A 27,001-nucleotide genomic window follows, 5' to 3' on the forward strand; every position below is an offset into this window, starting at 1 on the left:
TATAGTATATTTCCCATGAAATACTTGGGTCACAAAACTCTTTTCTTTGAAGGGGGACAGGTGGAGAATGAGCAAGGATTGTGCCTATTACTATCTCCCACAATTAGTATTCCATGGAAAAAGCTTGGGAAACAATTCCTAGATCATACATAGCCTAGATCATATGTATATGGTTGTGAATTCTGTTTGGCTATCCCAATTTTCTTGTCTAAAACGGTCTCCTGTAGGCTGTTGCATAGAAGGTAAGTAAAAAGAGTTAATGACAAACTATCTTCTAGCTTTAGTATATCAAATTAATTTTGGGAACAAACAGGAAATATTTATAATGAATAAAAATGATTATAAATTATAAAATTTTTAATGGCTTTAAGAAGATTCTGTATAGATGCTTTTAATACCTTGCTACATTTGGTATGCTGGAAATAAGCATTTAAGCCCTTTATGTATCACAACATAGGTATTTTTGGCTTAAAAATACTTCAACTTTCCATTATAAGGTTTTACTTCTATATTTTTAATTTATTCTAGAAAGAAGTAAATGAAGTTATGTATTATTTTGATTCCTTCTTAGTAATAAGCTATTATCAGTAACCAGACTTATATTTCAAAGAAACACCTAAGAATATTTCAATCTAATTTTTAGACAGAATAAATCAAAACCATTACTTTCAGGGTAACAAAGAGAAAAAGGTACAAACCTGGGTGGCCTTTTCCAATTGTAATTTAAGATCGGTCAGTTCCATATTTGTATCATGTAGCTGTGCTTTCAGCTTTTCATTTTCAGCTAGAATTTGTTCATAAAGCTATAAAAATTAGGGTAGAACAACAAATTACTTTTCTGCTCTCTTAATATTTTAAGATTTCCCACTGATTACCTTGCAATATTAAAACAGAAAGATTAACATATGAGCCATTAAAGGATACATTAAAAATATTTTAATGCTTTATGGTTGTAAGGCAAAAATTTTTGGTTATGCAGGTATTTGTCCCATGTAAACTCTTTAACACATTAGTTCCAGTATTTAAAATTTAAGACTTCACTGAAAAATCTAACTTTTCTATTTCCATTAACAAATCTTCAGTTATATGATAAAGAGGAACCACACAGAGTAACTATAGCTAGAGCTGAGGAGCCCCTGTGATCTTCATCTGGGGTCTGTGAGCTTTTCTGCCTATCATTCTTCCTTGAATTCCTGACACTGACATGGAGCATCAGTTGTATTTATCATTATAATTGTACTGCTTTTACTAAAATTTGAAGGAAAGTGAACTATTTCTTGAATACTTTCATAACATTTGAATCTACTACTTCTTTCTCCCCCAACTCTCCTACTACGAGTATAGATGCTTAAAATCATCTCTTATCTAGACTATTCTAGTATTAGAATTGTTTTCCTGACCTCCAATTTGTCCTATACATAGCAGCAAGTGTTAACTTCTTCTAAAATGACAATCTCAATTTCATATGCCAACCACTCCATTAATCCGGACATCAGAAACCCCGAATAGCTTCCCAGTGTTCTCAGTACAAAGATACCCTTAAGACAGCCTGTGAAGCACCGCACAGTCTGGCCCTGGCCTGTACATCTAAGTGTAACCTCACACGACCATCCCTTCTGCCCTACTAGCTATACTGAAGATTTAATCACTTCAATGCATCCCATGCCTTTCTGCCACCACATCTATGTCTTCATATCTCATTCCATCTAGAAAACTTTTTTCTCCCATTTTGCCAGTTAACTAATCGTCCTTCTATGATTCGCCTCTGAAGCTTCATTTCTTTAGGAAATCTATCTTTAGGCCCTGTCACTTTCCTTTGTTATACACTCTTATGAAATGGATTCTTTACTTCAGATAATTGTTTCAAGTTTTAAATTATACATTTATTAATATGACTGTATGATCATGTCGGTCTCTACTACTACATGGAAGATGTCCACAAGAACAAGGACAGTTATCTCCAACTCTATTGCCTATGAGTAGAAGCTCACTACTTAGGACAGTTCAGTGTTCAGTTCTTTACCGAATGAATGACAATCTTATACATAATGTAAACTGACCCCCCACCTTCCTTCTTTTGCTGACCTGGCTTATAAGAAAATTCAAATAGCTGCCAACTACCTGGGGGAACATGTACAAATATCACAAGCCTTCTTTCTCCCCAACAAACTTCATCAGGTTTATTCTAAGCTCATAATATTAAGAATTACGAGAGTCATAATCCTAGACTGTTGAGTTTCCAGGACTTACTTCTTAAATACTTCCATCCTTAAGACATAATAGCACTTACACTATCACAAGTTTTTTAGTTACCTAGGAAAAGCTATATTCTCCTAGGAAAAGCTCTGTTCTCTGGCTGCCTCTTATTGACAAATAGGTAAAGTGTGTGTGCATGCTTCTGTGAGTGTACATGCACGCATAACCCCCCCGCTTCGCCCCCCCCCCCCCGGCTCCCATGCCTCTTTTCAGCTCAATCACAGTATCACAGTACTGGCCTGAAACACTTAAGTGTGAAATAAAGTCTCTTCCCTTTAAAAAACAAACAGCTAGGGATGCCTGGGTGGCTTAGTCGGTTAAGTGTCTGCCTTCGGCTCGGGTCCTGATCCCAGGATCCTGGGATTGAGTCCCGCATCCGGCTCCTTGCTCGGCGGGAAGCCTGCTTCTCCCTCTCCCACTCCCTCTGCTTGTGTTCCCTCTCTCGCTGTCTCTCTGACAAATAAATTAAATCTTTAAAAAACAAAAACAAAAAAAAACCCAAACAGCTATTTATATTCTCCCTACCATTTAGTGCCCCAAACTGAAAATTAAAGTAAGTTATTTCAAGATACTGATTTCATTCTGAGTTTCTAGGAATAATATCTAAACATAAATATATTAAGACAAAAGATTATTTTTAATGAAATGCAGCTGAATAATCCAAGTACCTTTTTAAAGTCAGTTGAGTCGTCCTTTTCTAGCCTGCTACTGTAAGGTTTTCTTTCTTCTAAGTAACTGTATGATCCAGAGCGACCCAGCAAGGAATCATACCGATCACCAGCTGATGTGGAACTGGTTTCATATCTTTAAAAGATGAGTTAAAGTAAAAATCTTTATTATAGGTTTTTACAGCTCCCATTAACATGCATCCTAGTACATTTTAACTTGATATTCCAAATAGTAGGTAACATTCTCTTTCATCTATTATCATCTGTATCTGTGATAATAAATGGAAAGTTATTTATAATACTATTAATTTCTATTATTTGAGGGGAGATTCAATATATCTAAAAAGTCAGAACTGGTTTCACATCGTGATAAATTATTTCAACAATTTTAAACTGTATACTTTTTCTACATTTTAAAATCTCTGAAATCAGAACATGGCTTATAACTGATGGTGTATTATAGTTTAATTGGTAGCACTTTTCCTTTAAGTGGCATGTAATTGTTTAACAATTAGTAACATCTGAGATTTGATAAACTCCTCTATCCAAAGTGATAGATAATAGGTCTGCCCTAAACAGAAAGAACCTATCTCATTTGTACATGAGAATTTTCTTATTATCTCATTATTAATTCAGGTTACCTTTTCCTGATAAATGCTATTGTCTCTACATTTCAATTCAAAAGAATCATCAGTACATAAAAATTTGTTCTTAGTTTTACAAGGTTTTAGTTAACTATTATGAGTGAGAGAAATGCAATGGAGATTAGACTTAAGGACACTGTGGAGGTTCTCTAAAAGGTGAATAATTTTGAGATAGATGACAATTTTTAGTGTCTTCATTGTTTTTATCTAAAGCAGGGATCAGAGAGAAGATTCAGAATACCTAATCAAATAAATTTCTGGTGGGTTTCATCAGCCCCTGCTGTTAATAATGACATAGTTAATACTGAAGTAATTTAGGAAGCTTAGGAAAATTTAAAAAGTTATCACTGTTGTAAGGATTTAACAAAAATTTTCTTTTTTATAGTGACTTACTATGACTACTGAACTAGAAGTAAAGGCTTTGACAAAGCTGGTAAGAGTTACTAGGTCATCTAAACATCTACAGATTTTTATTACTCAAATTAATTCTAACTTACAAAATCTATAAATATCTAAGCAACACAGAATAAAAATAAGAAAAAAGTTAGTAAAAATGTAAAACATACCTAGATATGGAATCCGTCTAGAAAGAAAAACATAGGCATATTATATTTTTATACTCTCATTAAAGTAACTTGATTGATGAAGTAAATTTAACATTTATACAGTTTTCACACTATTAAAGTAACTTATCTATTTACTATATATATGTTTTAACTTTAATGTGATTGTTCTTAGAAAGAAGTTCTAGAACAGAGTCATCACACATTTTTCATGCACAATAACCATATAATTACATTTGGCAATTTATGCTCATCTTTTATGAATTCCTACAAATGCCACCATACAATATTTTTAATTAGAAGAAAAAAAAGAAGACTAGGACAAAAATCTATTACTTCTACCTACTCAGGAGAAAGTAATAGGTTTATTTATATTAAGAAATGTCAAGTTTACTATGTGACATCCCAAAGCAACTATTTTTCTCATTTTTCTGTTTTTGAGACAGTAACACGAGAGGCAAACAAATGAATACCTAAGGTATTTTATGTACAATAATATACACATAATTTTGTTTAAATTTTACTTTCTAGAAATCCAGCTATAAATTCCGTCAAAGTTTAGCAACTGGAGACTTAATTTTCTCAAGCAAGTGGTATACTTTATCAATGTTTCATAACTCTTCTTATCTAAATGGTGAAATGATTAATAGGGTAAAAGAATCTTAGTTGGGAACAAAGTATTTTTGTTTTTTGGTGGTCATCTTTAGCTCTTTCCCTTTCTATTGAAGCTCTTGCTCAAACTACACTTCTCTGTAAGGCAACTATTCAGAAATGGTTTAAGTTTCTGAAGTAGGTATTTGTATTTTTCCATTACATTTATCTTTGAATGCACTGTAAAATTATTGGGTTCCTTTGGGATTAAGTCTAATTTGGACTAAAAATGCCTTACTAAAGTCTATTTAAATTTCCTTTGCAAAACCAATTTTAATTTTGCACTTGCTTCCTATTTGTTTGATGTAATGCTTTATTTCATTGATTTGTTCATTAGTTTTATAACAATTAACAATTCTGAAGTTAAATTTCAACTTTCAAGAGATTCAAATTCATACATTGCTAAGAGACTTTGAAAGTTCTTATCACAAGAGAAAAAAAGTAACTAAATGTGGGAATGGATGTTAACTAGACTTACTGTGGTGATAATTTTTCAATATATACAAATAATGAGTCACTATGCTGAACACCTGAAACTAATACAATATTATATGTCAATTATATCTCAAAAAAATAACACAATAAAAAAAAACCAAGAGATCTATTCAAATTCAGAAAAATATCCAAGTATGAAATAAAATGTGTGCATATCAAATGAAAAGATCGCCATTCACCTCATAGTTTGTACTCTAGTTCACTAATTTAAATTTAAGAAAAAATAAAAACTCCAAGCAGTCACAGAAATCACTCAAATTCCATTTCTTTGTCTTTAAAAATCATGGTGCTAATAACTACATGGAGCAATGGGTGTTATGCGAAAACAATGAATCGTGGATCACTACATCAAAAACTAATGATGTATTATATGGTGACTAACATAACATAACAAAATAAAAAACTAAAATAAAAACACATAACAAATTAAAAAAATCATGTATTTTTTACATTTTTAAGATTGTAATAAAAAACACATGACATAAAAGTTACCATCTAAACTACTTTTAGGAGTATAGCTCAATAGTGTTAACTATATTCACATTGTTGTGCAACACATCTCTAGAATGTTTTCATCTTGCAAAACAAACTTTATACCCATTGAACAATTCCCCATATTCTTCTACCCCCAGCCCTTGGAAACCACAATTCTACTTTCTAAGAGTTTGAATAGTTTAGATACCTCATATAAGTGGAATCATACAGTATGTCTATTTTGTGACCAGCTTATTTCATTTAGCATATGTCCTTATTTCATATAGCAATGTTCTTGCTCCCCGTGTTTTAAAATTATTTTTCCAAAGTAAAAATACACTTAATTACAGTACTATAAGCTCATCTAAAAGTACCACAGCATAAAAAGTTCCTCTATAACTCCCCTGCCTCCAACCCTCTAGATAACTGTTACCTTTTTTGTATACATACCCATGTATGAATTTGATTTGTACTGTTAATCTCCATAAAGGATGAATTTATTACAGTCCCAAAATCTTATATAAAAATACTATGTCAATAGTGATCATACCAAATCTGAGCATCATTAGCCTTTGCCAATTTCACTTTTTATATTAACTGTCATGTCTTTGGTTTATTAATGAGATTAAATGCATTTTCAAGCTTCCTGGCCATTTATATTTCTTTTGTAAAATTTATAAATTTCATGTATTCTGTCTCTACTTCCTTTTCCTTGAGTCTTTTCATAGTATAAATACCAATATTTTAAATGTTATAAAAGATAGCTAAGACTATTCACTTTTAACTCAGCAAATGTGTCTCAACTTTAAGAAGGGTACTGTTTCTGTCATATTTTAGTTTTCTACGTTTAAATAATCAAATCTGTTAATCTTTTCTTTTCCTTGCCTTGGTGTCATACTTAAATTCTTGATTTATTACTAGTATCCTTCGCATGGTAAAAGTTTTATTATCCAATAACTTAATGAAAGCAAATCACAATAACCAAAGCAACAGAAGCACCATTTTTAGAAATAATGAATGTTATAATAATATATGATTCTAATAATATATAATTTTCTGTGATAAAATTTAATCTTAATTTCTTTTAATTTATATCCTGAAGGTAGACAGCTTGAGCTTCACATGCAATTCAGAATTTGTAGGAACTTTTTGACATTATACAATTTACTTTGAAGCAAAAAAGTACATGACCCAATGCCAGTTTTTAATGTGGTTAACTTGGATTCAGGTGTTCTATTATCAAACACACTTTTGAGGTGATGATGACATTATTTATTTCAGAAAATGCACAGAAGAATTTTGCTGCTAATACTTTTACACAAAAAAGGGCTGCTGCTACAAGTTTTTAAAAGAGTGGCATACTTAATGGCTAGAAACACTTTTCTTGTTTATTGTAGAAGACACTGTGTTAGTGTGTTAACCTCCACTCTTCCTTTTCCTCATGGTGTACCAGTCATTTGGTTTAGGTGAGATGGTATATAGCCCACATTAGTAGCAAAATGGCTGCAATATCCTAGTGGTGGACCTTGTCTGGCCGAAGCCAATTATTAATCCCAGACACCTAAGGTAAACCTGCTTCAGGATGAAGCTGACATAGAGGGTTGTGCAATACAACTGGAGCATAATAAATTCTCTTCGTTTAATTCGGTTTCAGCTGGGTTTTCTGTTACTTGTAATTGAATGCTAGCACAAAATCAAGAGCTAAATAACCCCCTATTTAAAATGAACAAAACCTATTTAAATTGTTTGGAACTAAGAAAATGTTTCTTAGAAACAATTTCTACTCAATGTTAATGTATCTCATGTATAATTTTAACAGTAAAACTTAAACACAAGTATCAGTATGCTTCAAGGTCACAACTTTGAAGTCAGAAAATCTTTTCCCTTCTATCCCAGCCTGATGGGTGAGGTCTATGTGATAAGGCAGTGAAAAGTGCCAACTAGGGATGGTTTACTAACCCATTTCCTTTCGTTTACCTATTATTTTTCCCTTGAAAGATGGGAATTCATAGGGTAACACTGGGAAAGGAAGACAATGGGCAGGTTTAGAGAATATAATAAACACGAGACATAGGGGAACTGGGGGAGTGTGGACAATTGAGAGGCAAAAGGTCTAAAAGTGATAAAACTTTACCCTGCAAATAATTTACCCTTGGAAGTAATTAATTCTTCAGTATCTGTCTGGGTACCTAATTATAAAATAAAAGTACCTTTCCGGACAAAATAGGAAACTTGGCCCTAAAAGTAACCTCCACAGTCACATAGCACAGGTAACCAACTTCTGGTCACTTCATATTATCGCAGATCCTTGCTGACTGAAAAGCATTTCAATAGCTCTCTTTAGGAACTCCAAGTCAAAAATATAGATGATATGACAGAATGCCATTTCAGGTTAGATACTGCTAAGCTTAGAAGATTAGAACTAACTCATATTATACAGCTCTACCCCTATGTGAATAGAGCTCTTTAAAGCATGTCAGCTTTCTCCACAGCCAAACAATAGGGAATAGAGGGGGAAAAATAGTGGTAAGAAACTTTCAGCATTTGCTAGTTATGTAACCTTTTAAGTCATTCAAACTTGCCTTAGTTTCTTTATTACTATTGAGTGATCTTCTCCCTTTTGGAGAAGATTGTTGGTACAATCAGTTGTGATAATATGAAAGTTCTTTAGAGCACTAAATTTCTAAACAAATGTAAAGAAAGTTAAAAAGACCTACTGTCTTCTCTAGAAGGTAACTTTGCCTTCCACTACTTCTTGATATCCCTTAGATACTTTTTTCTTTTCAGTTTTGAAGATTAATTTACATATAATAAACTATCCACTTAGAGTATACAGTTTGATAAGTTTGACAGCTGTATATATCCAGAATATCACCACTATAATCAAGATCCAGAATATTTCCATCGCCTCTAAAATATTCTTTGTGTCCCTTCCAGTCCATTTACCCCTGATCCCAGAGACACCGAGTCTACCTCCAGCATGCAGGTACAGTGTGCACTAACTGTCTTGCATGAATAAATTCAAACACAAGCAAACAGTAATCCTTAAAAAATATGAATATTTCTAAACACAAAAAATGCTTTTTACCTGAGTTTCTTTCTTATTGGATCCTTCTTCTGTATCTGATTGTTGTTCTTGTTCATTTTCATCGCTCTAAAATAGATTGTCAATTTACTTTAGAAAAGTAAAAATAAATTTCAAACACTTGATACTTAAATATTTTAGGGCTTTTCTAAATTTTTTAAAAAATTTATTTACCTGAGAGAGAATGCGTGTGAGCGAGCGATGGAGGGGGTACGTGGGGTGGGGGAGGGGAGAGGCAGAGAGAATCTCAAGCAGACTCCCTGCTGAGCAGGGATCAATCTCATGACCTTGAGATCATGACCTAAGTGGAAATCAAGAGTCGGTCGCTTAACCAACTGAGCCATCCAGGCGCCCTGGGGCTTTTCTAATTTAAAACGACCCTTGAGAAAAATCTACCAGGAAATAAATCAAAAGGAAAACTGATTTTTAAGTGGGAATTTTTCTACCCTATTTTGAGGAAACCTTATTTTGTCTGCATGACACAATCTAAGTAGCTTAATATACATGGTGGAAAAAGACCATCTACCTAAAAACATGATTTAGGAAACATATTCACAGTGGGGATGAGGAAACTGGAGCTTAGCAGAAGAAGGTATTACATTTTATACTGTAATGATACTGCATGAACTTTAATAGTTTAAAAGGTACTATTTAGACACTCAACTATAATGGGGCAGCAAAAATAGGAAATTCATTATATTAAGTAAGAAAAGTTGGATTCTATAAGCTTGGCAAGATTTATGCAAAAGTCCTATTATATTTAGGTAGTTTATCAACATCCGGAAATTTCTTGGGAGCTTACAGCACACTAAATAGAAATCACGTGAAATCAATGACGCTGTTGCTAGTTTTATTTATTAATATAAATGTTAATATAAAATAATAAAAATATGAATTCTGCATCATGAAATGATCGTTTTTAAAAACTACAGTTTCATGGGAAAACACAGAAACTGGGAATTTAAAAAGTGGGGAAGTTCAGAGGTCCTAAAAGTAGTAATAAAAAAAAGGGGGGGAGCCTACTAACACAAGAGATTAAAAAGCTGCTTAACTACATAACACCCTTTCTTTGACAGAGCTCTTTTTGTATGTTGTCTGATATGGGTTCAAATGTGGCTAAGATGGGGAAAGACCTGTGCTCTGGTGGCTAATCAGAACACAATTCAAGGCAGGGTCAAGTTAAAAAGATGAGTACTGCCAATATGAATCCCAGGAAGAATCCTTGCAATGCAAGTTAAGGGTATTCCAGAAAGTGAAGTTCTGAAAGGAAAGCTGGTCTGAATAAAACTCAGGAAAAATAAATACTATATAATAAAAACAGCTTTGACTATGAACCTCTTAATACATACGACTTATTAAAAATATAATTTTAAGCAACAAGAAAGTGTTACTATGTTAGGATGCTAACTAAGACTGTAAGGTTTTATTTTACTGTTATTAAAATGTAAATGAGCAATCAATTAAAATCAACCAGATATCATATACTTCTTGATGAACAAACATACCTTGCCAAAAGAATTTCTGAACCAGAATGGGATCAGTTCTCTACCTGATAGTTACCAATTGGTAAAATGGCAGCTACCAATTTATAGGAAATATAAAAAACCACATGAATGTGTTAAACAACACTTCTGGGGTATGATAACCCAGTTCATTCAAAAATAATTGTAAGGAAAAAAATGAGAGGGAGAAACTGATTAAAAGAGGCTTTAAAGATATAATGAATCATAACACATAGTCCCTACTGCATTCCAACCAAACCAGCAAAGTATAAAAGTACAACAAACCACTTATCGCATATATGAATCAAATGGACATTAAAACTGACTGGATATTAAATATGAAGGATTACTGTTAACTTACTTAACGGTAAATGTGATCACGGTATTGTGATCATTTGTTGTATGGTAACAAATACTGTGACTACTTATTACTTAAAAAATACAATTCTAGTAATTTTTTTTTTTTTAAGATTTTTTTAATTTATTTGACAGAGAGAGAGACAGCGAGAGAGGGAACACAAGAGGGGGAGCAGGAGAGGGAGAAGCACGTCGAGCAGGGAGCCCGATGTGGGGCTCAATCCCAGGACCCTGGGATCATGACCTGAGCCGAAGGTAGACGCTTAAAGACTGAGCCACCCAGGTGCCCCAATTCTAGTAATTTTTAAAAAGGAATCCTTTCCTCTTAAAAATACATACTAAAATTTTTAGATGAAATGATATTCTGTAGATTTTCTTCAAATAATATGGGAGTTGGGGAGATGGTAGGGATTTAGCTTAAACAATGGATATCTGGAGCAGGGTCATTATACTTCTCTGTTACTTTTGTATGTTTGAATCTTCTATATTAAAAATTAAAAGAAAAATGGAAAAAAAAAACACCCAAGAGGCTGAAAAAACCCAAACAGATTATGTTTGTCCTTCTATAGTTCTATGTTCTATTGAAACAGCATAAATTTCATGTTAACTGTGCTATGCTATAGTTCTTCTTTCTCCTGTATATGAATAGCAATGTTAGGCAGATATATATACAAACAGGGATAAGAAAAAAATAAAATTTTGTATGATTAAATTGTTATAATTTGACAAGCCAAAGCACTGTTTCTATCAAACATCGTGTTATGTATATTATATAATCATATTCATGAAAATGGAATGTAAAGCATCTTAAGGAGTTCTAGGTAGATAGTGAAGTAGGAGGATCCTGAGTTCATCTCCTTCCATGGACACACTGAGGCAACAGCTACATATAATGTAACTTACTCTGAAAACAACCTGAAAACTAGCAGAACAGATCTTCCATTGCTAAAAAACATACAGAAGCCCCATGGAGAAAGGGTAGGAGGGGCAGAAAGGCAGTTGGGTACCAAACCTCCCACATGGCAACCCACAAATGAGAGGTATATCACAGGTACAGAACTCCTCCTCAAGGAGCAAGGGGAATCATGCCTCACATTGGGCAACCCCTACCCTGGGGACCTGCATGGGGAAGATGAATCTCCATAACATTCTGCTTTGAAAATAAGCAGGGCTTAACTCCAGGAACTTTGAAAATCAGTGGGGCTTAACTCTGGAAGAGCCAGAAGGCTATAGGAAATGGACACTCCACTTTCAAAGGGCCACTGTACTATGTCATTTGGTTTGGGACCCTGCACAGAAGCAGTAGTTTGAAAAGCAGCTGGGTTAGACATGAAGATTTACTTACTAATTTTAGGGTACATGCTTGAGGTGCTGTAGGAGCTTTCTCTGGGTAAGGAGGTACTAGCTAGCATCATTTCCAACCCCCTTCTGCCTAGTTGGCCAGACACAGGTGCCAGTTCTGACACCCTCTATCTACCTTCCTAGCACTGCTCACCCCACCCCAGCTCTCCCTGTGGATGCTCCCTGCGCAATCCACTCACACTGGCAGGCACCCCTTCAAAGTGGCTCCTGCTCTGTAACACCTGGCGGGCAGCCTTGGTCAGGACTGGTGCCCCAGGCAATGATTACTGCCCCATCACACCTAGCAGGCAGCCCTGGTGGGGACTGGACCACTTTCAAAGCTACTCCTGTCCTGGGGAGGGGGAGAGCCAGTCCCACTCACCAGCCTACCCATAGCAGCTACAGCCAGGCTTCTCAGTCAGCTGCACTGGGGGCCAGCACTGCCCATCAGTGTAGCTGCAGTAGTCGCAGCTGGTCACTGCAGCCAGCGGGGCTGAGGGCCAGCCACCCACCAGTGCCCCCAGATCATGGCCTAGTTACAAGAGGAAGGTACACAAAGCTCACACAGGGGACACCCCTGGAGTGCCTGGTTCTGTTGATAGGGTGGCGGGAAGGGTTGTGTCACAGGGCACCACAAAACCCTTTCTACACAAGGCCACTACTTTCAAGACCAGGAGACATGGCTGACCTACTTAATACAGAGAAACAAACATAAAGAGTAGGAAAAAATGAGGAAACAGAGGACTATGTTCCAAATGAAAGAATAAGACAAAACCTCAGAAAAAGAACGAAATGGAAATAACCAATATACCTGATACAGGGTTCAAAGTCATGGTCATAAAGATGTTCACCAGACTTGAGAGAAGAATGGATGAACTAAGGGTGAACTTCAACAAAGAAAACAGAAGAACCAATCAGAGCTGAAGAATACAGAAACTGAGGTGAAAGATACACTAGAGTCAACAGCAGATTAGAGAATGCAAAACAATGAATCTGCAATCTGGAAGACAGGGTTAGTGGAAAGCATCGAGGGTGAACAACAAAAAGAAAAAAAACTGAAAAATGAGAACAGGTTAAGGGACCTCTGGGACAACATCAAGTATATTAACATTAACATTATAGGGGTCCCAGAAGGAGAAGAGAGAGAGAGAGAGGCAGAGAACTTATTTTAAGAAATAATAACTGAAAACTTCCCTAACCTGGGGAAGGGAACAGACATCCAGATCCAGGAAGCGCACAGATCCCCAAACAAGAGGAATCCAAGGAGGTCCACACCAAGATATATATTAATCAAAACGTCAAAACTTAAAGAGAATCTTAAAATCAACTAGTTATGTACAAGGGAAACCCTATAAGGCTTAGCTTATTTTTCAGCAGAAACTTTGCAGGCCAGAAGAGAGTGGTGTGACATAAGGCTGTCATGGAAAAAACCTACAATCTTCTGGAAAAAACCTACAACCAAGATTACCTAGAAAGGTTATCATTAAGAATTGAAGGAGAGAGAAAGAGTTTCCCAGATAAAAAAGTTAAAGGACTTCATCACCACTAAACCAGCCTTACAAGAAATGTTAAAGAGACTTCTGTAAGTGGAAAAGAGAAGGCCATAACTAGAAATAAGAAAATTATAAAAGGAAAAAATTTCACTGGCTAGTATATGAAGGTTAAAAAACAAAAGTATTTGTTAAAAAACAAAATCAATTATACATACGGTCTTAAAAGGGAAGTTTATAGCGATACAGGCTTACCTCAAGCAACAAGAAAAATCTCAAACAATCTAACCTTATACCTAAAGGAATTAGAAAAATAACAAAGCCCAAAGTTAGCAGAAAAAAGGAAATAATAAAGATCAGAGCAGAAATAAATGAAATATAGACTAAAAAGCAATAAAAAAGATCAATGAAACTAAGAGCTGGTTCTTTTTTTTTAAAATTTTTTTTTTTTTAAGATTTTATTATTTATTTGAGAGAGAGAGAGGGATAGAGCACAAGCAGGGGGAGCAGCAGAGAGAGAGGGAGAAGCAGGCTCCCCGCCGAGCAGGGAGCCCGATGTGGGGCTCGATCCCAGGACCCTGGGATCATGACCTGAGCCGAAGGCAGACGCTTAACCGACTGAGCCACCCAGGTGCCCCCTAAGAGCTGGTTCTTTGAAAGAAGAAACAAAATTGACAAACCTTTAGCCAGCTTCCTCAAGAAAAAAAGAGAACTGAAATAAATAAAATAAAAAATGAAAGAAGTTACAATGGACACCACAGGAGTACAAAGAATTATAAGAGACTATAAAAAACAATGACATGCCAACAAATTAGAAAAAATGGATAAATTTCTAGAAACATATAATCTTCTAAGATTAAATCAGGGAGAAAACAAAATCTGAACAGACTGATTACTAGTAATGAAATTGAATCAGTATTCAAAAAATGCCCAGCAAAGAGTGAAGTCCAGAATCAGATGGCTTTACAAGTGAGTTCTACCAAATATTTACAGAACTAATACCTATCTTTCTCAAATTTTCCAAAAAACAGAAGAGGAAGGAATGCTTCCAAATTCATTCTATAAGGCCAGCATTACCCTGATACCAAAATCAGACAAAGACACAAAGAAAATTATAGATCAAGATCACTGATGAACATACATGCAAAAATCCTCAATGAAATATTAACCAAATACAACAATATATTAAAAGGATTATTCACCATGATCGCATGGGACTTATCTCAGGAATGCAAAGGTACAATATCCATAAATCAATCAATATGATATAACACATTAACAAAATGAACAATAAAAATAATATGATTGTCTCGATCTAGAAAAAGTATTTGACAAAATTCAATATCCTTTCAAGATAAAAATTTTCAACATAAAATTTTAAAGGAAACATACGTCAACATAAAGAAGGCCACAGATGACGAACCCATCCATAGCTAACATATTCCACTGTGAAAAGCTGAAAGCTTTTCCTTTGAGATCAGAAACAGGACAAGGATATGCCCTCTCACCACTCAACATAGTACTGGAAGTCCCACCCACAGTAATCAGACAAGAAAAAGAAATAAAAGTAATCCAAATTAGTAAGGAATAAATAAAACTGTCACTATTTGCAGATGACAAACCATAGAGAGAAAACCCTGAAGATTCCACTGAAAGCTATTAGAACTAATAAATGAATTCAGTCAGTTGCAGGACACAAAATCAATACACAAAAATATATGTTGCATTTCTACACATTAATAACGAACTAGCTGAAAGAGAAATTAAAAAAAATTCCCATTTACAACTGCATCAAAAAGAATAAAATACCTAGGAATGAATATAACCAAGAAGGTGAAAGACCTATACTCTGAAATGGTAAGATATTGATGAAAGAAACTGAAGATGACACAAATGAAAAGATACACAATGCTCATGGACTAGAAAAATACTGTCAAAATGTACACACTACTCAAGGCAATCTACAAATTCATACAATCTCTATCAAAAAGCAATAGTATTTTTCACAGAATTAGAATAATCCTAAAATTTATATGGAACCACAAATAACCCTGAAAAGCCAAGGCAATCTTGAGAAAGAATCTTAACAAAACTGGAGGTATCACAATCCAAGATTTCAAAGTATACTACAAAGTGATAGTCATCAAAACACTATGGTACCGTCACAAAAACAGACACACAGATCAATAGAGCAGAATAGAAAAACCAAAAATAAACCCCTGCTTATATGGTTAATCTTCGACAGAGCAAAAGAATATATAATAAGGAAAAAGCCTCTTAAAAAAATGGTGCTGGAAAACCAGTCAGCTACATGAAAAAGAATGAAACTGGACCATTTTTATACCATTCACAAAAATAAACTCAAAATGGATTAAAGACCATTTAACACAGGCAGTAAATTCTTGGATATCAGCCCTAAGCAGTTTATTTTTGGATCTGTCCCCTCAGGCAAGGGAAACATCAGCAGAAATAAACAATTGGGACTTATCAAACTAGAAAGATTTTGTACAATGAAGGAAACCATCATCTGAATGAAAAGGCTAACCCACTGAATGGAAGAAGATACTTGCAAATAATAATATCTGGTAAGGGGTTAATATTAAAAAAATATAAAAACCGCATACAACTCAACACCCCCCCCGCAAAAAAAGTCCGATTAAAAAATAGAAGAGAATCAAAAAGACATTTTTCCAAAAAGACACAGATGGCTAACAGATATATGAAAAGGTGCTCGACATCACTAATCATCAGGGAAATGCAAAAAAAAAAAAACCACCCCACAAGGAGATATTATCTTGCACCTGTCAGAATGGTTAGCATCAAAAAGATAAGAAGTAAGAAATGTTGGCGAGGATGTGGAGAAAAGGGAACCTTTGTGCACTGTTGGTGGGAATGCAAATACGTGCAGCCACTATGGAAAACAGTATGGAGCTTCCTCAAAAAATTAAGAAGAAATACCATATTATCCAGTAATCCCCCTACTGGGTAATTTACCTGAAGAAAACTAAAACACTAATCCTTAAAGACAGATTTATCCCCATGTTCACTACAGCATTATTTACAATAGCCAAGACAAGGAAGCAACTTAAGTATCCATCGACAGATTAAATAAAGAAGATGTGGAAATATATACAATGGAATATTACTCAGCCATAAAAAACGAAATCTTGCCATTCACAACAACATGGATAGACCTAGAGAGTATTATGTTAAGTGAAATAAGTCAAACAGAGAAAAACAAATACCACATGATTTTACTTTTATGTGGACTCTAATAAAAGTCCAAAAAATTACAAACAAAGAGATTCATAAATACAGAGAACAAACTGTTTCAAGAAGGGATGGGAAGACAGGTTAAAAAGATGAAGGGTATTAAGAGGTTCAAAATTCCATTTATAAAATAAGGCGATGAAAAGTACAGCATAGGGAATATAGTCAATAATACTGTAATAACTGTAAAATGAGAGATGGTTACTACACTTATTGTAGTGGGCATTTCATATGTAATTGTTGAATTACTATATTGTATACTTGAAACTAATATATAATAATAATAAAATATGTAAAGCATCTTTCTTTCAAAGAATCTCCAAGGTAAAACAGTTTAGCCACTATATAATTCTGTATTTTATATATATATATTTATTTCTGTATTTTATATATATGTGTGTGTGTGTGTGTGTGTGTGTGTGTATATATATATATATATATATATATATATATATATCTCCTGAGCTGTAGCTATTAGCTATTATTTTTATTCCAAAATTGGGACAGAACTCTTGCTTTTTAGTAATACCAAAAATCTAAGTACTCATTAACTATCCTTATAAAGAAGAACTTTTCTGATTTAATAACTTGACTCAAAACACATAGTGATGACCTAAAGAATATGTAATCTGAGGTATATAAGAAATTATTAGCATGTACTTCTGGAAAAATTAAGTATACTATCAAGTAGTTATATGTTAATAGGTTCTCACATCTTGTGTCCAAAATGAAACTCCTGTAGATCTCCTTTTCTCTCTTGGTCGCCGCCGTTCTCGGATTGATTTAGGTTGTGATTTATCTTCTCCTTCTTTTTCCTCTTCTCTCTTTTCTCCCTCTGTTAAGAATTACAATGAAACACATGGTAGTAATGTATCTTGACAGTATTTTATAAGAAAAATATAATAACAATTCAAAGTCAATCTCCTTCATGAAGCCTTCTAAAATTCTCCAATCATAATTATTTTTTGTCCCTCTCAGTGCTCCTATAAAACACCTGGCTTAAACATGTATTTGTATCTCCCACTGGACAGGTTCTTGATCAAGACAAGAATTTTAATTATTTCATTTTCCTAGTGCCTAATACAAAACTTTTGCCAAAAGACACACTTACTATTTGCTGGATAGAAAATAACTGAATCCTATGAAAAGAACAGGGCTTGTTATTAATGTCTGATAGGGAGATACTTACTAAACCCAAAGTTAACACTTCAAGGAAACCAGTTCTTAATGACGGAAGAACTAGCAGGCATCCAACAAATTTATCAGTTTGTTTCTACTATTCCCAGTCCTCATTCAGTAGTAGAATAAATAATAAATAAATATAAAAAAAATAAATACAGTATTCATTCCATTTCTATTAAATAGCATCTATGAACAAACACTTTTTTTCTGGAAAAAAAATAATTTATATTTTATTAAAAACAAATCAACATAAAAAAATATAGTCTCAAAATTTGTTTCCTTCCTAGGACAGTTAAAATAGCTTCAGACTTATATACTAAAAAGGTATTAGGGCCTTTAAATTTGTTTTAAAAAGCAGACATCTATGTGGAACAAAGTAATGTTAAAAATTATTTTTCAAAAGTCTCTGTGTCATTAGCAAAGAGTTACAGCAAAAGAAATTCCAAAATTATAGTATTAAGAGGGTTTCTTAGAGTTGTTTTTGGAATTGGTTTAGAGCAACGATCTCAAACTCCAATGTCTACAGTGGCCATCCAGATAACATAAATGGATAAAACTGGTCAGGAGGGCACTATTCCAAGTAATGCGGGGCTGCTATTTGGCTCTAGCCAGTTGTTGATGTGTGAGATTTTTTTAGACCCACTGTTGCTAAATCTTCCAATTTTTCAATAGAAGATGAAAATCTAAACTTTTATTGGCTCAAAATTTTGACAAACATTATGTGGGCCTCACACTCAGTGGTTTAAAGAACTGAAGGGTGCCTGGGGGGGCTCAGTCAGTTAAGCCTCCGACTCTTGATTTCAACTCTTAATTTCGACTCAGGTCATGATCTCAGGGTCGTGGGATCGAGCCCTGCATGGGGCTTTGTGCTCAGCTGAGTCCGCTGCTTGTGATTCTCTCTTTCCCTCTCCCTCTGCTTCTCCCACAACTCACGTATGCATGCGCTCTCTCTCTCTCAAATAAATAAATCTTAAAAAAAAAAAAAAGAACTGAAATATTGGGCGCCTGGGTGGCTCAGTTGGTTAAGCGACTGCCTTCGGCTCAGGTCATGATCCTGGAGTCCCGGGATCGAGTCCCGCATCAGGCTCCCTGCTCGGCAGGGAGTCTGCTTCTCCCTCTGACCGTACCCCCTCTCATGCTCTCTCTCTAATAAATAAAATCTTTAAAAAAAAAAAAAAAAAAAGAACTGAAATATTTCTAACCAAAAAAAAAAAAGTCAGCTGAAAATTAAGAAAAAATTTTCTGAAGTTTATCCTATATGATGATTGTTACTGTCATGACTAATACTATGAGATTTTCTTTTTAAAATATAAAATGTCTACATACAGAAATGTTTATGTAGTACCCACCTCCATTTAAAATAGGAATTATTAAAATTTAAATAGGAAGTTTATATGAAATAATAGGAAATGTTAATAGTGATCATCAATATGCCAACATATAGCTGAAAAAGAAATTTCTCAAGAAGCAAGCATAAAAACAATTTTGTTTTAGCAAGGACATTACGTGTGTAGGTGATTTTAGTTTAAAACAATTTCACACACAAAAAATTTAAGAACTATGATCCACACAATAGGTAAGAAATAACTTAAGGCACTAATATACTGTTCCTAGAAATAGTCTCCCATCAGTTCTTCTATATTGACTTTTTTCCTATGTTGGTGGACATAAAAATTTTTGTGAAGTCTTAGTATAAAGATATATGTATCAATGCCAGACTACATAATTCTATTTTTATTTTCTACTTTTCTCATTCTCATCCATCATATTCTTTCTGAAAGAATGGCAGAATGATTCCCAGTTTAGAATGCTGTTTCCTTTTCTATTGAACTACAAAAGAAAAAAAAAAAAAAGATTCAAAGGATTATTTGTAGGAAACAAAGTGTTTTCAAAATTTGGTCTTCTTACCTCTTTCATTTTCTTTTGTTAATCCTCTGGAGTAAGCAGAAGTTATACCTACAAGACTATTTGGCCTGTTTAGTTGACTTGAAGCATAAAGTGAACTGCTCATGGTAGAAACTGAAGAGGATGGAGTGGTTGAACTTGAAGTCGATACTGGTCTGTAACGTTGGTAAGTCTGTGAAATATTAAAATTAATGCCCATCTAAAATATTAAAGTTAAAAACATATAAACACTTAAATTCATTTTAAAGGAAAAATAATATTCTAATCATCTCAAAATAATTCAGATTTCTAGTTAAAATCCTTTTGAGTATTTTGTATATGGTTGTTGGTATATAAATCTCTTGTATTTTGAGTCACAAGAACTATTCATACCATTTGACCTAGCTGTGTTGTTGTGTTGTTGGTATACTATTACCTCATCATATGTTCTAGAGTACTTTTGTTTATATTCATCTTCTCTTGATGTTTCTGACTCCTTCTTTTCTTCTTGCTTCTCTTTATCCTGTTTTTCTTTTTCCTCTTTTTCTTTTTCTTCATTTTCTTGTTCTCTGGTTCGGGTAGAACGACTTCTTCCTATTGTTTTTTCAGCTTCCTGAAGATCAGTCAATGTTACTCCCTGTACAAAAAAGGTAAATTTAATAATGAGAGGCATTATAGCTTGTTTCAAAGGAATATTTTATAAGTAGACAAATTTAATATGAATGTATTAAAGTGAAATACACATGTTTGGAATTGGTTTGGAAATTGAAATAGAATTTCTACTTGGCAAGTCATATTCATTCTATGAAGAATCATCATGAGCAAGCACAATAATAGGCATTGGGAAAGATATAAAATATGTGTAATAAATAGCCTCTATATTCAAGAAATTAACAAAAACAGGGAGATGACAGAAATAACACATGAATTCCTAAGAAGTTCAGAGAAAGAAGGAAAAACTGATATAAATATTGTTTATATGCTAAATTTATATGTATTTGTTTTTATGTATATATTTACAGAGAAAATTTCAGTAAAAAAATAATTTCTGAAGGATAAGCCTTGAAGAACAGGTTAGATTTCAAGAAGTAAAGGTACAAAGACAGAAATAGTATGTTAAGATCTTAGCAAACAGTTCAGCTTGAAATGTGAGTAAGAGTAAGGATCAAGGAGTTGAATCTGGACTTTGAAGCTCCTCAACTATAGGAAAGGACAGACATAGGATAAAAGGATAGTGATGTATTAGATAGAATGGCAAGGAGGTTAGGGAGATGATAACTAGACTGAGTGACATTTTCCTCATACTTGCACATTAGCTGTCTGAAATATCTAACATAATAGACCTATTCCCCACAACTCCAAATATTCATAGAATTCTTTAATAATTATCAGACATATTGATTAATTAACACTTATTGAATACTCTATGCCAGATACCATCTTAGCAACAAAAAAAATATTCAAAGACATACAATTGCATATGGCTAATTGGATTAAATATAATATTAACAATGTGACCATATACAAAGGCTAGGGCAGGATTACTAACGCAATCTTTATTTTTGAGATTTACCCACATTATATACTGACACTGATATTTCTTTTTTTAAATTTTTTTAAAGTTTTTAAAAATTTATTTAAATAATCTCTATACCCAATGTGGGGCTCGACCTCATGACCCCAGATCTCCGACTGAGCCAGCTAGGCGCCACCAATGACATCAATATTTTCACAGAGAAGTGAAAAAGAGAGAGGTAATTTGTTTTGAAGTTTTATATATTATACACATTAAATATACCTGTGTTGATCTTCTAGACTGTCTTGCTTGTCTAGATCTTGCTTTTCTTTGGGATTCAGACTCTTCATCTCTAACAGGAGTGAGGTATGATCTACAGTAATAAGTAAAAATTGTTAGTTGGAGATATAATATCTGTGAATATAATTACATATGAATGTGTGAATGATTACAAAGTTAAGCATTTTAATGGGTTTTAAGAAGTCTTCAAAAATGGTTACATCCACCCTGAAAATTCAGCAATACAATCTGATAAATCTTTAGATTGGAAATAATCATACTAACTTATATTTTTCAAGTTCTTCCTAACTACAGGTTTTTTTTTTAAATTTTTATTGTTATGTTAATCACCATACATCATTAGTTTTTGTTTTTTGTTTGTTTTTTTTTTAAAGACATGCGACATCAGTCCTCTTAGCCCCTTTTTTTGGTTCCCCACAATACCATGCTAGATGAAAGGTGAAGTTATCTGGCTAAACTCTAGACTGTCAATGTCTTTTTACGGTAGAATGGTTAGGACTGAAGGCAACATTCAACATATGGGATGACTAGTCAGCAAGCAACACTCCCTGAATTCTGCCATTGTGCATTTATTAATGATGTTTTTGGCAGATATACTCTCGTTCACACTTTGAGTTCTCTTAAAAGTCAAGTGCTTTTATACATAAACTGCTTTAAAATCAGCATCTTATTTCTGGTTCCTGATTTTCTGATATAAAGAGGACTTAATATTTAGCTTCACTACATTTCATCTTGCACATCTAAGCCTATGTTCCATCCTGTCACAGGATATGCACCATTTCAAAAGCAAGCAATCTAGTCAAGAGATTAGTATTTAATTAATTAAAGGGTTGAATAAGCAAAGATAAGACAGAGAGCCCTGCAACACAACAAAAAAACTTCCTTCCAATGATCAATATTACCTGGGATGTTCAATCGTTAATACTTTATGTAGTTATATTACCATCTAATTCACCTTTCTCAGAGAACACTCAGAAGTAGAGTATCCCTATTTTCTATGCTGTCTATCAAATTTATCTAGTTTATACCATCCTGCCCCTCCCCTCCAAATGCGACTTTTTAAAAAGGCTTTTCAGCTTTAGTATGCTTTCCAATTGGTAATTCGGTCTGCTCTTTAAACTCCCTGAAACTATTCATATATCCATAGCAAACTTTGGAATTTATTCTTGGTTTTATGTCTTATCTTTTATTTTTTCTATGCACCCTTCAAAGCTCTATGTTCAGAGAGTATAACATATCTCAAGCTCCTTAGAATAATTTACAGTTTTTTCAGAATTCTTTTGGAGAGCCCCATTCCTTTTGATTTATCTTTCTCTTCCTTCACACTCTTTAGTTTTTAGAAATCTGTCTCTCTAAAACTAGAATACATGATGCATTATTCCTAGGATTCACCTCATCATCCAAAATCGACTTGTCTCAATTCCATCAATTAACTCTTACTTACTGGTTAAAGTTAGTTCTAGAAGACTGGTTTTCTGTGTTGCTTCTACTTTACAGATAAACTTTAAGCAAGGTAAGTCAAGAACTTCTCTAGAGGATGTTTTTGATTGAGACATCCAACAAATTTAGAAAAAGATGAAAATCCTCTCCCTACTTTTTTTTTTTACTTAAGTTGTTTTTATCATCTGATGGTTTGAGAAAATATCATCTGATCTCTCTACTTGGATGAATAACTTATGGAACTATTTCATAATGATATAATTGATTTTTTTTCTCTTTATCCATATGTTCTCTATCATATTTTCAGCTCTAGGTTTCTAGAGGATCCTGAAAGATTATGTCTTATTGCTATTACAGTAGCACTATATTTATCTCATAAATCAGGCACACCTCACGAAGTATTAGAAGAGCTCTATCTTACTAAATTTGGTTTCTACTAGAACACTGGTACAGATTTAAGTTTATAACCTAAAATTTTAATTAAAAAAATTAAATGTCTAATTATTTGTTTTCTGCTTTTATTTTTTTTTAAAGATTTTTATTTATTTGAGAGAGAGAGAGTGTGTGTGCAAGCACAAGCAGGGTCAACGGCAGGCAGACGGAAAAGCAGGGTCCCCACTGAGCAGGGAGGCTGATATGGGGCTTGATCCCAGGACCCTGGGATCATGATCTGAGCGCCAAAGGCAGACGCTTAACCAACTGAGCCACCCAGGAGCCCCTGTTTTCTGTTACTTTTAATTTGTCCTCCTAAACGTATAGGGCAAGGAAGAAATTCACTAAACAAAACATTTTAGTTATCAACATTTCTTTAGTTTGACTTTCTTTTAGAGATTCAGCAACACATGGCTTCATCTGTATCAATGCACAGATCCAAAGAGATGAGCAGATTGGTAGGATACCTGCCCTCTTGATGGTCCATGATGCTCAAGCTACACTAAGCTTGATACTTCTCTTTCTCCCACTGTTTTATAATTTTCATTTTGTCTATGTATCAACTCTTGTGAGATTTAAGCTTTTTATTTAGATATAACAGATACTAAAACAAATATAACAGATACTTCCTATTTTTATAACAACTCCAGTGATTTTTCTGGGACAAGTAATTTAAAAGGTGAAAGAGAATAACAATAAACTTGTTATTATAGTTTCAGTTTAAGAAAATTAATTCTGGAATATAGTGAGGAGCTTCTTTGTGGCAGAAGTTGGTTATATGTATTTGGAAAATGCTATACATTTTAACCTTCTCTAGGAAAATCACAACATGTTAAAGGCTCTGAGAAGAACCGAAGGAAGAACCCTGTTTAATCTTTTTTTTAAATGATTTTTTATTTATTTGACAGAGAAAGACACAGCGAGAGAGGGAACACAAGCAGGGGGAGAGGGAGAAGCAGGCTCCCCGCAGAGCAGGGAGCCCAATGTGGGGCTTGATCCCAGGACCCTGGGATCATGACCTGAGCCGAAGGCAGACGCTTAACGACTGAGCCACCCAGGTGCCCCGAACCCTGTTTAATCTTGTTTAACTATGCATTTCCCACGATTATTTAAGTAGAAAATACTTTTCTTTTGTGGTACACCTGCTACACGTGGAAAGTGCTCTTTGAGACATCAGCTTGAAAAATATGTCACAATGGCTATTTTTTTTAGCCATTCATTTAATACTTATTTATGCATCTACTGCCTCTATGCAATTTATTGCTTTTTGGACTTCTCCCAGATGAGGGGAAGAAAGAAAATAAAAGGAGATGAAACCTCAATGTAATAGCGAATCTGGTTAAACAGAAAAACTTTGTAGCAGCTTAGATGGCTGCACGTTATCATTTCAGTATTTCAAGAGCTCTCTGAAAGTAAGAATGAACATGGACTTCTGAATCTGACTCCCCTATGTAATGGTCAAAATTCCCATATTTAGTTTAAAACAGGGAAATCTGCATTGCCATTTGCCCTTTTAATCTCCAAGGCAAACAGAACTAATCAACCATCACACTCTTCAAAAGAGCCTCGATTCTTTTTCAACAGTTTCAAGTTACCATAAAAGTTAAATATATTTATCATATCTTGTTTGACATATATAGATAGGTTAAGGGGATAAAAATTACTAAATGGAAGACTTACAATATCTGTTCATTTAAATTTTCCATACATTTGCTCCAAATTAGCATAAAAATCTAGCCTATCAATTTGTAATATACAATGTATTTCCTATTACTTTAAGAGACCCCATCTAGTATTCAGTTCCTTTCTCCTCTCCTGGGGTTCCTGTATAGAGCAGACCTCTATGAATAAAATGTAGAGAAGAAAATTAATTCATATATTTTATGTGTTTTTAATTAAAAAGAGCTGACTAAGGCACCTGGGTGGCTCAGTTGGTTGGGCATCTGCCTTTGGCTCAGGTCATGATCCCAGGGTCCTGGGATCGAGTCCCACATCGGGCTCCCTGCTTAGCAGGGAATCTGCTTCTCCCTCTGCCCGTCCCCCTGCTCGTGCTCACTCTCTCTCTCTTGCAAGAATAAATAAATAAAATCTTAAAAAAAAAAGAGCTGACCATCAAAAAGCAGAATATATCAGTCAAAATCCACTGCCTTAATCATTACTATATCATACTGACATACTGAGCTCTTTCTTACTTGTAACTATATAGGGTGCATAATTTTAGTCCTTAGTAGTCACAGATTGCTTATTATTTTCTAAGCAACTGAAAGGTTGTTATTTTTAAATTAAGAATTATATAAAAGTAGAAAAGTCACTTAATATCTCTGGGTCTTAGTTTCCTTCTGTAAAGCAAAGATACCACAGGTAAGTTCCTTTCCACATCTGTGATTCCATACCAATTATGAGCAGCAGGAAGAAGTAAAGCAATGCTCTTAATAACATTTAAGCACACAAAATAAATTCATAAACCCTTTAAGAAATTTAGTTAAGTGCCTTTTATGTGCTAGGATTAAAACTAAGTGAATGTACTCAATGTACTTACAAATTATCTGGCTTACATGTATGCCTAAGAAATCTTTAAGAGACTCTTAAAATGAAAATCTCAAAAATAACAAAAACAAAAACAGTTAACATCCATCAAATTTTTTTAATAATGGGGGAAACATAGAGAAGAATGAAAAATATGTTTTTGTCAGATCTAGTCTTCCATGAGTCTGACTGGGTGTGTTCAGATCTTCCATCACAAAAACGTCTTGAATTAAAACAACCATTAAAAAAATGAAGATGGCTAAGAAGACAAGTGTCTGGCTACTGCCTTGAAATGAAAACATCAATTCTGTCCGAGGGAGTCACCAAGCCGAAATGCTAATAATTGCCCATTATATCAGTCTACACAGTTCTGAGCTGATACAGGTTATTTCATTTATTAACCTACTCAAGAGATGGTCACCAACTGGACAAGATTAAAAAGCAAAACAAACAACTTTCATCACTGGGCAAGACCGAGCAGCAGTCTTGTGAGGACCTTTACACACCTGCGTCTCTCCCTGACCTCTGATGTGGAGGAGACAGTGCCAGCAGTAGTTGTAGTCAGGGTTGTGGTTGAGGCTGCAGCATTTACAACAGTTGGAGCAACAGGGATGGTCAATGCCGTAGGAACACTGTCCTTTTCTTTTTCAGTACTATCCTCAGCCCACAAACGATTTGAGGTACTATCGCATCATAAGCAGCAACACAAAAAGAGAAAAGGAAAACAGCTAAACAATGAAAGCACTTTCTAGCAGCTGAAACGTGACTACAGGGATGGATTTTTTTAAAACACAAGGCAAGACATCTTTCAACTATGAACCAAAAAGCTCACCCAGAACTGTCAAAGGAGAAATTTACATTTTAAGCAGCCTGATTCAAAGAAAGTTAATAATTCGGGAACTTAATTTTTTCCCCAGACATGCAT

General features: G+C 34.2%; 1 protein-coding gene across 2 annotated transcripts in view; it reads right to left on the reverse strand.

Annotated features, from left to right (window-relative positions):
* PPP1R12A (protein phosphatase 1 regulatory subunit 12A) overlaps window positions 1-27,001 on the reverse strand; it is a 143,346-nt gene that overhangs the window by 11,822 nt on the left and 104,523 nt on the right. The window contains exons 15-23 of one of the 2 annotated variants that reach the window (XM_078076350.1): window positions 26,583-26,759; window positions 21,661-21,751; window positions 20,299-20,499; window positions 19,887-20,055; window positions 17,510-17,631; window positions 8,840-8,905; window positions 4,135-4,151; window positions 2,925-3,060; window positions 699-803 (exon numbers count right to left, since the gene is read on the reverse strand). In XM_078076350.1, the coding sequence (XP_077932476.1) occupies window positions 699-803; window positions 2,925-3,060; window positions 4,135-4,151; window positions 8,840-8,905; window positions 17,510-17,631; window positions 19,887-20,055; window positions 20,299-20,499; window positions 21,661-21,751; window positions 26,583-26,759 (1,084 nt within the window). The remainder of the gene's footprint in view (window positions 1-698; window positions 804-2,924; window positions 3,061-4,134; window positions 4,152-8,839; window positions 8,906-17,509; window positions 17,632-19,886; window positions 20,056-20,298; window positions 20,500-21,660; window positions 21,752-26,582; window positions 26,760-27,001) is intronic. The other variant, XM_078076351.1, reaches the window with a different exon arrangement.

The sequence above is a fragment of the Halichoerus grypus genome, chromosome 6 (assembly GCF_964656455.1).
Source record: "Halichoerus grypus chromosome 6, mHalGry1.hap1.1, whole genome shotgun sequence".
NCBI lineage: Eukaryota > Metazoa > Chordata > Mammalia > Carnivora > Phocidae > Halichoerus > Halichoerus grypus.